General features: G+C 44.0%; 1 protein-coding gene across 6 annotated transcripts in view; it reads left to right on the forward strand.

Annotated features, from left to right (window-relative positions):
• Nucleotides 1–12,737, forward strand: part of LRP1 (LDL receptor related protein 1) — a 317,737-nt gene that overhangs the window by 229,896 nt on the left and 75,104 nt on the right. For all 6 annotated transcript variants that reach the window (XM_083729139.1, XM_083729138.1, XM_083729137.1 and 3 more), the window contains 4 exons: nucleotides 1,192–1,341; nucleotides 6,933–7,076; nucleotides 7,502–7,627; nucleotides 10,181–10,312. In XM_083729139.1, coding sequence (XP_083585265.1) covers nucleotides 1,192–1,341; nucleotides 6,933–7,076; nucleotides 7,502–7,627; nucleotides 10,181–10,312 — 552 coding nt within the window. The remainder of the gene's footprint in view (nucleotides 1–1,191; nucleotides 1,342–6,932; nucleotides 7,077–7,501; nucleotides 7,628–10,180; nucleotides 10,313–12,737) is intronic.

Here is a 12,737-nt window from a genome sequence, read left to right on the forward strand (position 1 = left end):
TGGAAGGCCAGTTTCCCCAACTCTGCTCTAGTGCATCTGAAAAGGTTGTAATGCCTTCACACAACAGGTATCAACCACCTTCATCTGTCAATGTCCCCTCCTAGTATTCGTGTGTCTGTTTCACTTGTCAGGTTTCTGTGGGCCAAAAAATTCAGTTCACTTTCTCTAGTTCTGTGTTAATTTTATTTATTTATTTACTTACTTACTAAATTTTAAAAATTATACCCCATTTTGGGGGGAACTTCCTCCACAAAGCAGCCTACAATCTAAATAAAAACCAGCTTCACCTGAAAATAAATTATAAAAGTACAAAATACAGTAACAAATAATGAACCAGAATAAAGAGCAAAGTACTGAAAAATATATAATGCAGGTTGTAAAAAAGTGTATTAAGATATAAAAGTGAACAAGAATTAAAACTGCAAAAGGTGGCGAGTAGAGAGAAGTTGGTGCTGTGGATATAGACCCCAAGTCTCCGTGTATTAAATAGCAAAGTCCAAAATGCCTACATCACAGTTCAGCTTGATTCTTGCACCTCACCATCCACCATCCCCTGATCTTGCTTCTTTGCTTTTCAACCCTCTGCAAGTGGGGAAAACACATATTCACATATCCCAAGTATCATTTCTGTTTGTTGGTGGCTTTATCTCACAGTTTCTACGAGTGAACTGAAAACTTTCATTTATTATGATAAGTTTTCAGTCTATCTGAGTTAAAGAAACAACTTTAAAATGGAGAACCTACCCAAGTGAAACTGAAACAGAAACCTCACACATTCACTAAGTAAAAGAATGTACATTTACCAGCCCCCTTCTCCCCGCTCTTCTCCCCAGCCTCACATTGTATACAATATAAATGTCTCACATTGAATGTAACTGATCTGTAGAAAAGACTCTATGAAGTGAAAATAGAGACAATGCACATGCTTTTGTAACCCAAGAAAATCTTTAATAAAAATTATATTTTTTAAAAAATGAAAGGACGGGGCAAAATAAGGGTTGGTTTTTTTAAGGAATGTATTAGTGTAGAAATTGGATGTGGACAGACATATGAATGAATGCACATGAAACTGACATGGACTGCAATTAGTCTGAATCTCTAATGCACATCCACAGGCTGTAATTAACACCTGCAGATTTCATTGATGATGCTGTTTCTCCTCCTTTACGCTGGACTATTCTCTCCTAACAGGGCTCTCCATTGACTACCAGGAAAGCAAGCTGTACTGGATCAGCTCTGGTAGTGGTACCATCAATAGGTGCAACTTGGATGGTAGTGGCTTGGAGGTATTGGAGACCATGAAGAACCAGCTACGCAAGGCCACAGCATTGGCTATCATGGGTAAGAGTCACTGTGCTGAGTTTGGGAGCTATTGCTACAGCAGTCTGGTAAGCAACAATGAGAAGAGGGTCATATATAAGCATCATATCCATGGACTTTTTTAGGGAAGGCACAATGCATGTGAATTGATTAATGCACAGTACACATTTTTTCTCTAAGTCTGTGTTTCTGTTTTGGATGCATTGCATTTTTCAGACAATTAAGCAGCAATTTTCTGTTACTTGAGAAGATGCTGCTCTACCTCTAGATAGAATATTAGCTATTTTTGCAAAGGGTATGAATTTTTCATAGGCTGCCACCTTCATCCTTAAAGTGATAAACATTAATTTCCTTCCATCAAGTTTTATAATGAGAAATAAATCCACTTTTCCCGTTGAGACCTTGGTTCACATCATTAAATCTTTGTACCTGTTCTCATTATAATATCTGTTGGAAGCAATTAAACTGTAAAATGAAGATCCCACTGCTGTATTTTGTTTCAAAATTTAAGCAGCTACCTTTATATGTTTCATTCCATGTAGTTTATGAAAACTTGGTACTTTATAAATCAAATACTATTTAGGCACTGCAAAAGATGAGCTTCCAATGGGCTTCCGCTTGTGCAATGGAGCTTTCTCCCTCTCCCCCCACACCTCTGAAATTGGCTGAGTGGGGCAGGAGAACCCCAAAAACAGCGCACGGGGGAGGAGAGTGGAGATCATTCTGTCTGGCAAGCTGGAACCTTAGCATGACGTTCAGTTCCTCCCATTTATTTTAATTTTTTTCAATGTTTCTAAAAGTGTTGTGCTTCATCTAGGATCCCTGTTCTATGCATGCATGCACACAGCAGTGCCAGGAAGCCATTATATTTGTCACAGCTGCTGCAGCAGTGATGTTTAGAAATTGAGGCTTAAAGGATCTTGGTTGAATGCTAAATGGGTTTTACCAGTGGTGTCATCAGGGCAGGGCTTTGGGACAGAGGTTTTGGGACAGCAGATTGACCTCGTAGTAGTAGTAGTAGTAGTAGTAGTAGTAGTAATATTTCTAACCACAGCCTCCCAGATGCCTCCAGCCATGCCCAAGCCAGGCACATGGCTCCTATTTTTTGTAGGGCTGTGAACTTTTATCATTGAGTCAGTTGCATCAATCATTTAAACCCATCTTAATGAAATAAAAGGCACGCTGATTATTTGTGCAACACATTTTAAAAAGAATTTAATTAGATAATAAGTATTTTTTAGAAACTACAGGTGGTGGGTGGGCACAACCCAGGATTAGGCATTTCCCCTTCTCTTACACATAGGAGGAAATACCTCTTGCAGAGGGGTGGCACATGCTGTGACATGTGCAGGCACCCTTTAATCCAGAGACAGGGAACCTATGGTTCTCTGGATGTTGGACTCCAAACCCCAAGAGTCCCAGGCAGCAGGGTCTGTGGTCAAAGACAATAGGCGTTGCAGTTTATAAACATATGGAGGGTCAAAGGTTCCTCATGCTGATCTAAAAGCAAAGTGAGGAATTCAACATTGGAACAGTCCCCTATCTCCTCCCTCTGTGTGCTGCTCTGGTAGTTCTTGCAACCCCCTGGAGGAGGAGAGGTGGGGAAAGCGCCATTGCCCCATCAGAAGACCTTGCACCTGCTTCCACTGATGGGGCTCATTAGCTGAATCCCACACAAAGCAAGTATCTTTTCCTTCTTCAAAACTATTGCATGAGTTAAGATCAAGGAAAACTCATTTGATTAATCAACCCTCCTCCAAGAGACCTGGTCCCAACAAAGTATCACTCTTCCAAATTATTGCTCCTTTAGCTCCTGTGCTCGCAAACTAGCTAACAGGGGTCGCCCTCAAGTTGGCCTCGCCTGTCTTATCTCAACCAGCTTATCCCTCACTATCTGCGAGGAACTTAAATCTTCCCCTTACTTTCTCACTATAAAGATCCACCTTCCAAAGACCAAAAGCCCATGGTTGATAACTACAGTATATCTGCCTCCAGCAATTAATGATTCCGACCGTAATGAAAGGTGGTCTGAACTTTCGTCTTGGCTCCATGATCTTCAAACAACTAACCCAGGACTTCCTCAAATCCTCCTAGGCGACTTCAATGCAAGAATAGGTCCCAACGACGATGCTATATTATCTTCCGCAGCACTTCTGGACAATCCCCTGCAGCCCCCCTGGGGAAACAGATGCTCTCTTGATCCCATAACAAATGCGTCGGGGAGGCTGATGGCCCAATTGGCCATCGAAAACGATCTTTGCATCGCAAATGGCAACGTTACTCCCTTGTCCTCGTAGCAGTTAACGTGCATCTCTTCCCGGGGGACCAGTGTTGTCGACTACATTCTATTGACGCCGGAGCTATTCTCAATTTCTACAAAAATGGAAGTGGCTGAATATTTTGGTGGTGACCACCTTCCATTGACTTTAATGTTAAACCTAATAGAGCCATTCTCAGTCCCCTCAAACTATAGTTCCACCGTACAAAGCTACCCTGTATATAAAACAAAGAAATGGACAAGCCTCAGCTCCTCTCTTGCGCTGGACATACAAAAATCACTTGATATGCCTACAGTTCTTTCTGACTCAATTCCACCCGCTGACCAATACCAGAAATTAATTGATGCTTTTTCAACAACTTACATAACCATCTCCCCGCCTACCCACCAACGCTTCTTCCCCGAATCACCCTGGTTTGACAAGGAATGTAAAGTCCTAAGAAGGCGAATTAGGAAAATGGTCAGAATCATCAAATTTTCCAACGACCCCCAAACCCGTGCAGAGCTTCTAGTTACTAAAAGGACATACAGAAACATGATTCATTGCAAGAAACAGCAACACATCCTTGAGGCTTGGTCCACTCTTCGTTCAGCTGTAGAGAGGCATGACTCCCGCTCCTTTTGGCGCTTAGTTAGGCCTTCGGCACCACCCAATTCAGCTATCCTGATTTCCGCTGACGAATGGATCGCTTATTATTCAGCCAGTTTCGCTTCTCCAAATCATCTTACAGATCACCTTCAATCCCCGTTGGACCTCTGTTCCTGTTCTCTTAGTTCCACCTCCTCAGTAAATTTTACCTCGACCCGCATCTTCAACATCATAATGTCCATGCGTAGGAATAAGGCCCCCGGCCCAGACATGGTCCCGTTGGACCTTTTCCTGACTGATCCTCTTTGGTGGAGTGAACAGCTGACTCCTGTATTCACCGCTATCTCCTCCGCCTTAGACATCCCCGACTCCTGGAGAGAAGCTACAATAGTTCCGATTTTCAAAGGCGGCCAGCCAAACATCCCTAGGAACTATCGCCCCATCAGCTTATTATCTATTCCGGGGAAAATATTTGCCGCTGTCTTACTCGAAGAACTTCTTTCATGGGTCCATGAGAGAAACATTCTACCGCCAGAACAGATTGGCTTCCGGAAATCAGCATCAACCATGGACCACTGTCTAACTCTTTATCACCTTGACAGCAAATACACTGCACCAAGGCAAGGCCACCTGTTTGTCGCTTTCATGGACCTGGAGGCCGCCTTTGATTCCATTCCTAGGCAGAGATTATGGTCCAAACTTGCCCATTTGGGAATTGATCCACACCTCCTTTCCCTAATCATTTCCCTTTATTCAAACACCACAGCTCGCGTTCGAATTGGTCCCAACGGCTACCTTACCACCCCATTCCCAACGGCCAGGGGCGTCCGACAAGGTTGTCTCTTGGCCCCTTTACTGTTTAATCTTTATCTTCATGATGCCCTTTCCCCTTTAAAGCTAGCAACTAAGTACCCTCCTCACTTAGCAGGCCACCCCATTGTTTCCCTTTTCTATGCGGATGATGCCGTCATCTTATCCAGAACAGCTGCGGACCTAGCAAATGCAGTTAATGCATTTATCGCCTATTGTAAGGCGGAAGCCCTTAATATTAATTATAAAAAATCGAAAGTTCTCCACTTCACTCATTCCCGCAAACTCAAGCTGGAGCCGCTTAAGATCACAGGTGGCTACTTAGAAAAGGTAAAAGCCTTTAAATATCTAGGCTTGATATTTACTTATAATCTCTCCTGGACCACCCATCTACAATCTGCCTCTCTTGCTGCAACCATGACCTCTAATGCCATTTTCCGATTTTATCACCAGAAGGGCGGCAAACACCTTCCAGCAGCAATTCAAATGTTTAATGCCAAAGTTGTCCCTAAACTATTATATGGCTGCGAAGTATGGACTACAGCAATATCAGGTAACTTGGATCGCCCACTTCATATGTTTCTGAGATCTCTTTCCGGCGTCCCAAGATGTGTCTCAGGTGCAGCCTTACGACTTGAGTTCGCCCAGCCCTCAATTGTAAAACGAGCATGGAGTCGAGCCATTTCCTACAGCTCCCACCTACTACCATCGGATGCTCGAATTAGAGGTGGTTTCTCCAATCTGATCCTAAGAGATACTCATAATTCTCCTTGGAAAACTACAATTAATCTCAAATTCCGCTCTCTTCTCAATTTGAACCGTAAAACTGTTTTTAATTTAGAGTGTATAAGCCCGGCGGCCCTACCTCTAATCAAAAAGAAGCTGGAGCAACTTGACTTCTCTAACACAGCTTCCCAAGCAAGAGGGCTGTGTTCAGGCTTAGCCCTAGCTATTCCACCCCCTGAAGGGATCCCTCTATACTGCTTTACAATTCCTTCGGAGGCTAAACGAAGGGCCTTTACCTTTGCCCGTCTCAACTGTTTTCCTACAGCAGTTCTGTCGGGTCGTTACTCCAGAGTTCCCATCGCAAATAGAACATGCTCCTGCAATGACACGGCTCTGGAGACTATGGAACATGTAATGCTCTTCTGTCCCAACTGGACAGATGAAAGATCTCGGTTTCTAACTCCTCTCGTGAACAAGCTTCATCTCCCAATCCAGCCTTGGATAGTGTCCCTTCTTCTGCAGGATTCTGACTGTTGGATTACCGAGATGACAGCTAATTTCCTGCTTAGTGTAATGAAGAGGAAAGCGGCACCAACTCCTTCCTCAAGACCACAGATGTAGTCGATGCGCCGCACAGTCGAACCTGTTTTTTGTGTTCTCTGTCACTCGATGTTTTAAGCCTCCCGTTGCCTTTGTTGTCCCCATTTTCTCAGAGTGTTCGCCCAGAACGGCATACACTTTTGTTTCCCCACCCCCATTTTGTGTTGTTGTTTCTATGTATGTTGTGCTATGGCCGCATGGCTAATGCAATAAAATCATTATTTATTTAATCAACCCAAATTTATTTAATTAAATGAGAGCTCTCTCCAGCACCTGACAATCTGAGGTACCTCTGAATGGAGCTTCCATTAGCTATCATAGCTAATAACCCTTCAGACATCTATCTTCCATGAGTTGGTTTAATCTTTTTCAGTGCCCCCTCACACTGAGTGGTCATCTGAATGATATGGGAGAGTTCAGATATAATACTAAGTCACAGTTTGGCGCCAACCTTTCCTACCCAGGACCATCCCAATGTCATCATCCTTGTCCATCTTTCTTGACCACAGCTTGTTGCAGAATCTGAACCAACAGCCTGTGTCAAGTTCAGTCAGAGTATGCCCTGCCTGTAAAGGCAAGCTGCGTAATCTTCATCTCTTTCTCTCGCAGATGATAAACTCTGGTGGGCTGATCAGGTTTCAGAAAAAATGGGCACCTGCAACAAGAAGGATGGCACAGAAGCAGTTGTGTTGCGCAACAGCACCACGCTGGTCATGCATATGAAGATCTACAATGAGAGCATTCAGCTGCATGGTAAGCTCTTGGAGTGCGCAAATCATAAGGGGCATCATGCAAGGGGAGGGCCTGAAGAAGGATCGTGGGGAAGTGTGAGCATTGATCAGGGCTCAGGGGGTTCCAACTCAGGAAGCAGAGAATCGGGGATGGTGTGCCAAGGCTCACATACTGTATGGAAAGATCTTGCCTGCAGTCTCATAGGAAACCAAGATTTGGATTTGGTGCTGATTCAACCACATTAAGTATTCACTGTGTCACTTCAAGTTCCTTGTACAACTGTCTTCTTAACATGCCCATAAAGTGCACCCTTTTTTTCTGTGCCCATGGTGAAGCAAGATGGTCATGTCTGTGGTCACCTGGCAGTCAAAACTGAAGCCTGATGCTGCCTGACTCTGTGTCAGTAGTGCCCATTTACTTCCATTATTTCACCTTCACTCTTGCAGGTACCAACCCCTGCAGCGTGAACAATGGTGACTGCTCCCAGCTGTGCCTTCCTACTTCAGAGACTACTCGATCCTGCATGTGTACAGCTGGTTACAGCCTGAAGAGTGGGCAGCAGTCCTGTGAAGGTGAGGGGACCCCAGTTGACTCCTGTGGGGTTTGAGGAGAGTGGTCTGTGGCTGTTAGGCCTGGCTCCTGGGAACTGTGTTGCTCTGTATATCTTGAGTGATGTGTAGCACAGCTCCACCTGGTGGGTACTGTTTGCAGCTCAAGCTACAATTGCCCTGAGTTTGCCCTGGTTAATTATTGAGCTGCCCATGTACCAATGTGGCAGCAAATGTACATTTGACAGGGTTCCGCAGCCAACCCTGGATCTCTCTTCCTATAGGTGACTTGTGTTTCCAAACACATATTTGTCTCCCTCACATACTGTATTTTTTTGTGTAGATAATGAAATATATAGTAGGTGTACATTTAATTTAAAAAAATGTGGAAGATCCCTGAGATGCAAAGGGCAAAACAGAATTGGCTAGCTAGAAAATGCCTTCCAGAGGCCACTTGCCCAAAGGTTTCTTATTCTTCCTTTAGGGCAGCTGTGGCTGCATACATACAAAGGCAAACGGACTAGGAGTCCTCCTTTATGTGCCCTTCCTTTCCACAAGATAGTTCAGCAAAGTGAACATATTCCAGAATTCCCTTTTCTTTTTACCTTCTCTGAGTAGGTGGTAGTTTTCCTCCCTAAGATATAAAGATGCACTCTGGGAAGCGCAGAATGCCTCTCCCCCCACCAGCCCATTTCAGGAGTGGAGAATGCAAGTGGTACCTGAACTGAAATGCTGCAGTGTATGCTCAGCCCCTGACAAGAGTGCTTCTCTTCAGGGAGCCTGCTATGTTCTCCTTGATGCTCCCCCCCCCCGACTTCCCATGTTCCTTTCCAGCGTCTTCCAACCTTCCATTGCTATTAAGCATTCTCAGTCGTCATTGGGCTGGGTTTTGGTTTTGCCCCTTTTTTAAAAAAGAGAGAGATTGTTTTGTGCTTCTTGCAAACCTCAGTATGCTGGTACTTCTCTTTTGTTTCTCAGTCATCCAATTTTGGCTACACAGCAGTTGGTCCTTGCTGCCTGAGTTTGCCAGTGGAGGGTGATGGATCTCTTCAAAGGAATCTGCTCTCTGCAGGCAGTTTGATGCCCCTGACAATGTATTTTCCCCATGGCCCTTTATCTGAATTCCCTTCTTCTTTCTCAGAACCTGAAGCTGTCCTTACTGGAGAGAGGCAGCTATTCCAATATTTTGTATACTTGGTCTATATTGATTATAATGTTGTGACTTAATGGATTGTCAGCTACTTTGGACTTCCCTTTGAGGGGAGAAAAGCAGGGTACAAATGTTAAACAAATCCAAAATGAATTCCCATCAGCGGCTGCACTTTGAGCATAGTGTAGGGGGTGTCAGAGGGGCTGTGGCCCCAGGCACAGATTTTTGAGGGGGTGCAAAGCAGGCACCCCATGCAGGTGCCCACAGCACAGTGCAGCCCGGTGCTCCTCTCCCCATGTCAGAGGAACCAACTCTTGCAGATAGGAGCACCAAGCCAGGCAGTCCCAGGGGTGCCAGCATGGGGCGCCTCGTTCGTACCTGCCAAGTGCCATGTCGGCTGGCCAGATTCCCCACTATATGGGCAGGCAGGTGGTGCAGTATGGTGTTGCTTGGCTCCGGTATGGGGCAGTCTTGCTGATGAAGGCTGGGGTGCCTTGGTGGGCTCCTTCACCCTCTGTGCCCCGCTCCCTGGCACGCATGCACCCACCACCCCCGGGGTGTGTGCCCAGCCCCGCCTCAGGTGCCGTGAGCTCACACAACTCCACTAGTTAACATTGATTGATTGATTGATTGATTGATTGATTATACTCTAACCCATTCAGAAGGCTAAAAGTAGCTTCCACACTTTTGCTAATATCTTACCTTGCACCAAAAGTTTTCATAAGCTATTAGGTATGGATGGGGCTTATGGAAATCAGGGAAGGCAAACTAAAACTGTCTTTTTCAAATGAAAGGAGGTACAGTGGTGCCCCTCAAGACGGATGCCTCGCAAAACAAAAAACGCGCAAGACGAAAGGGTTTTTCGTTTTTTGCGTCGCTTCGCAAGACGAATTTCCCTATGGGCTTGCTTCGCAAGACGAAAACGTCTTGCAAGTTTGTTCACTTTTTTCCTAAAGCCGCTTGAAGAGGCGCAGTAGCGACGGACCGTGCTTTGCAAGACGAAAAACATCGCAAGACGAAAAGACTCGCGGAACGAATTAATTTCATCTTGCGAGGCACCACTGTATATAAATTATTATTATTATTATTATTATTAATTATTATCCATAGTTCCTTTTCTTCTCCTCTTCTGTCCGTCACCCACCTTCCTTCAAAGTAACACACTCTGCATGCAAACCATATGCTCAGACGTTCATCTACAGCCCTTCCCCGTTTCTTGTGAATTCAGCTCATGACTGCCTCCTTTCACTGGCACTAGTTCTCCAGGTCTCCACGCAGAGCTCTAGGCCAGGTTTGCTGCTGCAAATTGACCCTGAGACCATCCCCATGTAAAGCCTAATGTTCTGCCCTTGAATCTTGGCCTCTCCTGTGTGCCCTGTGCTGAGACTCTAGTTTGTGACTGTTGGATTTTTCTTTCTTCCATGCAGGTGTTGGCTCTTTCCTCCTCTACTCTGTGCATGAGGGGATCCGGGGCATTCCACTGGATCCCAATGACAGATCTGATGCTCTGGTGCCAGTCTCTGGGACTTCACTGGCCGTTGGTATTGATTTCCATGCTGGTAGGTGAATGCTTAAAGTAGGTTTGTCCCTTGTGTCTGGAGTGGATATGGAGAGAAACAAAAAGGAGTGAGTGGGCCGGAGCCCCTCCATCTTTGCAGCTGGGTGTGGGAGGAATTCATTCAGTTGACATTTGAATGCAGACCTCCCTAACTCTGCACTTTCTAAATGAAATACATGAACCAAAACTTTGCTGTCCTGCAGTTCAGTATTTTAAAAACCCCCACCCGGAAATGCTTTATATTAGGGGAAATTGCTCACAAAATGCATATGTTAGGTAAAGATGGGCAAGTACGTATATCAATTTCTGTTTGTGTCAGTTTCTTATTTTTCTGATCTTCACTTCACTGCATTTCTTCATCAGTTTGCAATTTTTTTAAAAATTACATTTTTTACACATTTTTGTGCACATTTCTCCTACTACATGCATCTTTTTATGTAATTTTGCCAAACGTCTGCATTGTTTGCAAGCAGTTTTCCCATACGCTTGTGAGCATGCACATTATTTTTGCTAATGTATGCACACTTTCCTTAACATGCACATTTTTGCATACATTTGTGGGTTGGAGAACTGCACCACAGAATTTGGAGAAGTGCAAATATCAAAAGATACATCAATTTCACTTTGATATGTGTATTGGTGCAAGAGATGCCAATTGGTGAGGTTAGGTTTGCATTAAATTGCAAACCAAGTGAATTTCTTCCACACATTTTTGTGCACAGCTTTTTGGTTCTTTGCTTAAATTGAATTGTGTAAGTGGGGTGAATTGAATATTGGAAAATTGAGAAATTTGTACATTTGTGCTTTGAACTCTGGACTCCTATGGTGTGTCCTCAGCTGTGCTTCTAGTGAGCCATGTTGTCCCCTCATTCTCCAAGTCTGAGTTGAGTGTGATCTCCCGGTGTGCCCCACGGAGGTCCTTAAGGTCCATAAATAGCAACACCCTAGAGATCCTGTGGCCTAAGGAAGTTAGATTAGCCTCAACCAGAGCCAGGGCTTTTTCAACACTGGCTCCGGCCTGGTGGAACGCTCTGTCTCATGAGATCAGGGCCCTGCAGGATCTGATTTCTATCCGCAGGGCCTGTAAGACAGAGTTGTTCTGCCCGGCCTTTGGCTTGGAGTCAATTTGATTCCCTCACCCTCTTTTTCCTTAGCCAATGTGGTGCCATCCTGATGTTGTTGGGACTCCAGTTCTCATCATTCCTGGCCATTGACTTGGTTGGCTGGTTGGAGTAGGAGTCTAGCAACATGTGGAGGAGGAGCACATAGAGGTTTCTCGGTACAATACACTCTGTAGCCTCATGTTTAGAAAGAGATAATGCAAGAAACCCAGCATGAGGAAGCCAGAGCTCTGCAGGGGCCAGAATCTGGGGGCAGCTTGTCTCCACTTTGGTCCCCAAACCCACCCAAAACGCAATCCTCTATCAATCCAATTTCCTACATATATTTATATATTTAAGGGGTTGGCCCAAATCCAAGGCAATCTCAAAACCATGACTGTTAGCAGACACACTGAAATTGAGAGGGCATACAATTCTGAGCAGAAATGTCGCCGGAAGTGGGGTGAGGTTAAATCCCCCCCTCCCCTGTCAAGGGAAAGGTTGTGGGAACCATGAGAGAAGGATGGAACAACATGTAGGCAGGACTATTGCTATAACTATTGAGGACAAGGGAAGGAGGGGAAAATAAGAAAAATATTGTGTGTTGTGATTAAACCAGTAGAAGGACATGTATGGACACAGATGTCCTGTGCTTTTTCATTAAAAATAAATAAATTTATTTATCATTTTCCATTTTACAACAAAACATACAAGTTAACAAAACCAAAAATAGCATCAAATCGACTTTTTCTCTATCTGTGGTTCCTTCCATTTTACTACTGCATATCCACAATAATTCCTTAATTATTTATTATCTCTAAAATTTCCTTAAGTTTAATTTGCTGCTCATTTTACATTAAACCTGCTAACATTTTAAGTTTCTTACGATAAATTTTCAGATTGTAAATAAATTTTCCCCAGTCTTTGTTACAAATTCTCTCTTCCTGGTTCCTTATTCCTCCTGTGAGTTTAACCTTTTCCGCATCCTCTGTCAGTTTTATCAGCCAGTTCTTGTGGGTTGGAACTGTTTCTTCTCTTCATTTCTGCACATAAATCTTCCTGGCAGCTGTAATTGCATACAAAAACTTTTTTTTCTGGTCTTTTGGTACCGCTTGACCTATTATTCCCAAAAGAAAAGCTTCTGGTCTTTTTATAAAAGATAGCTTCATCATTTTTTTTCAGTTCATTATAAATCATTTCCCAAAAAGCTTTCACTATCTTACATGACCACCACATATGGTAAAAGGTAACCCCCCTCTTCCTTACATTTCCAGCATGTATCTAATTCGGTTTTATACATCTTAGCCAGTTTACTAGGAATTAAAT

The sequence above is a fragment of the Podarcis gaigeae genome (assembly GCF_964106915.1).
Source record: "Podarcis gaigeae genome assembly, chromosome: 2".
NCBI classification, from domain to species: domain Eukaryota; kingdom Metazoa; phylum Chordata; class Lepidosauria; order Squamata; family Lacertidae; genus Podarcis; species Podarcis gaigeae.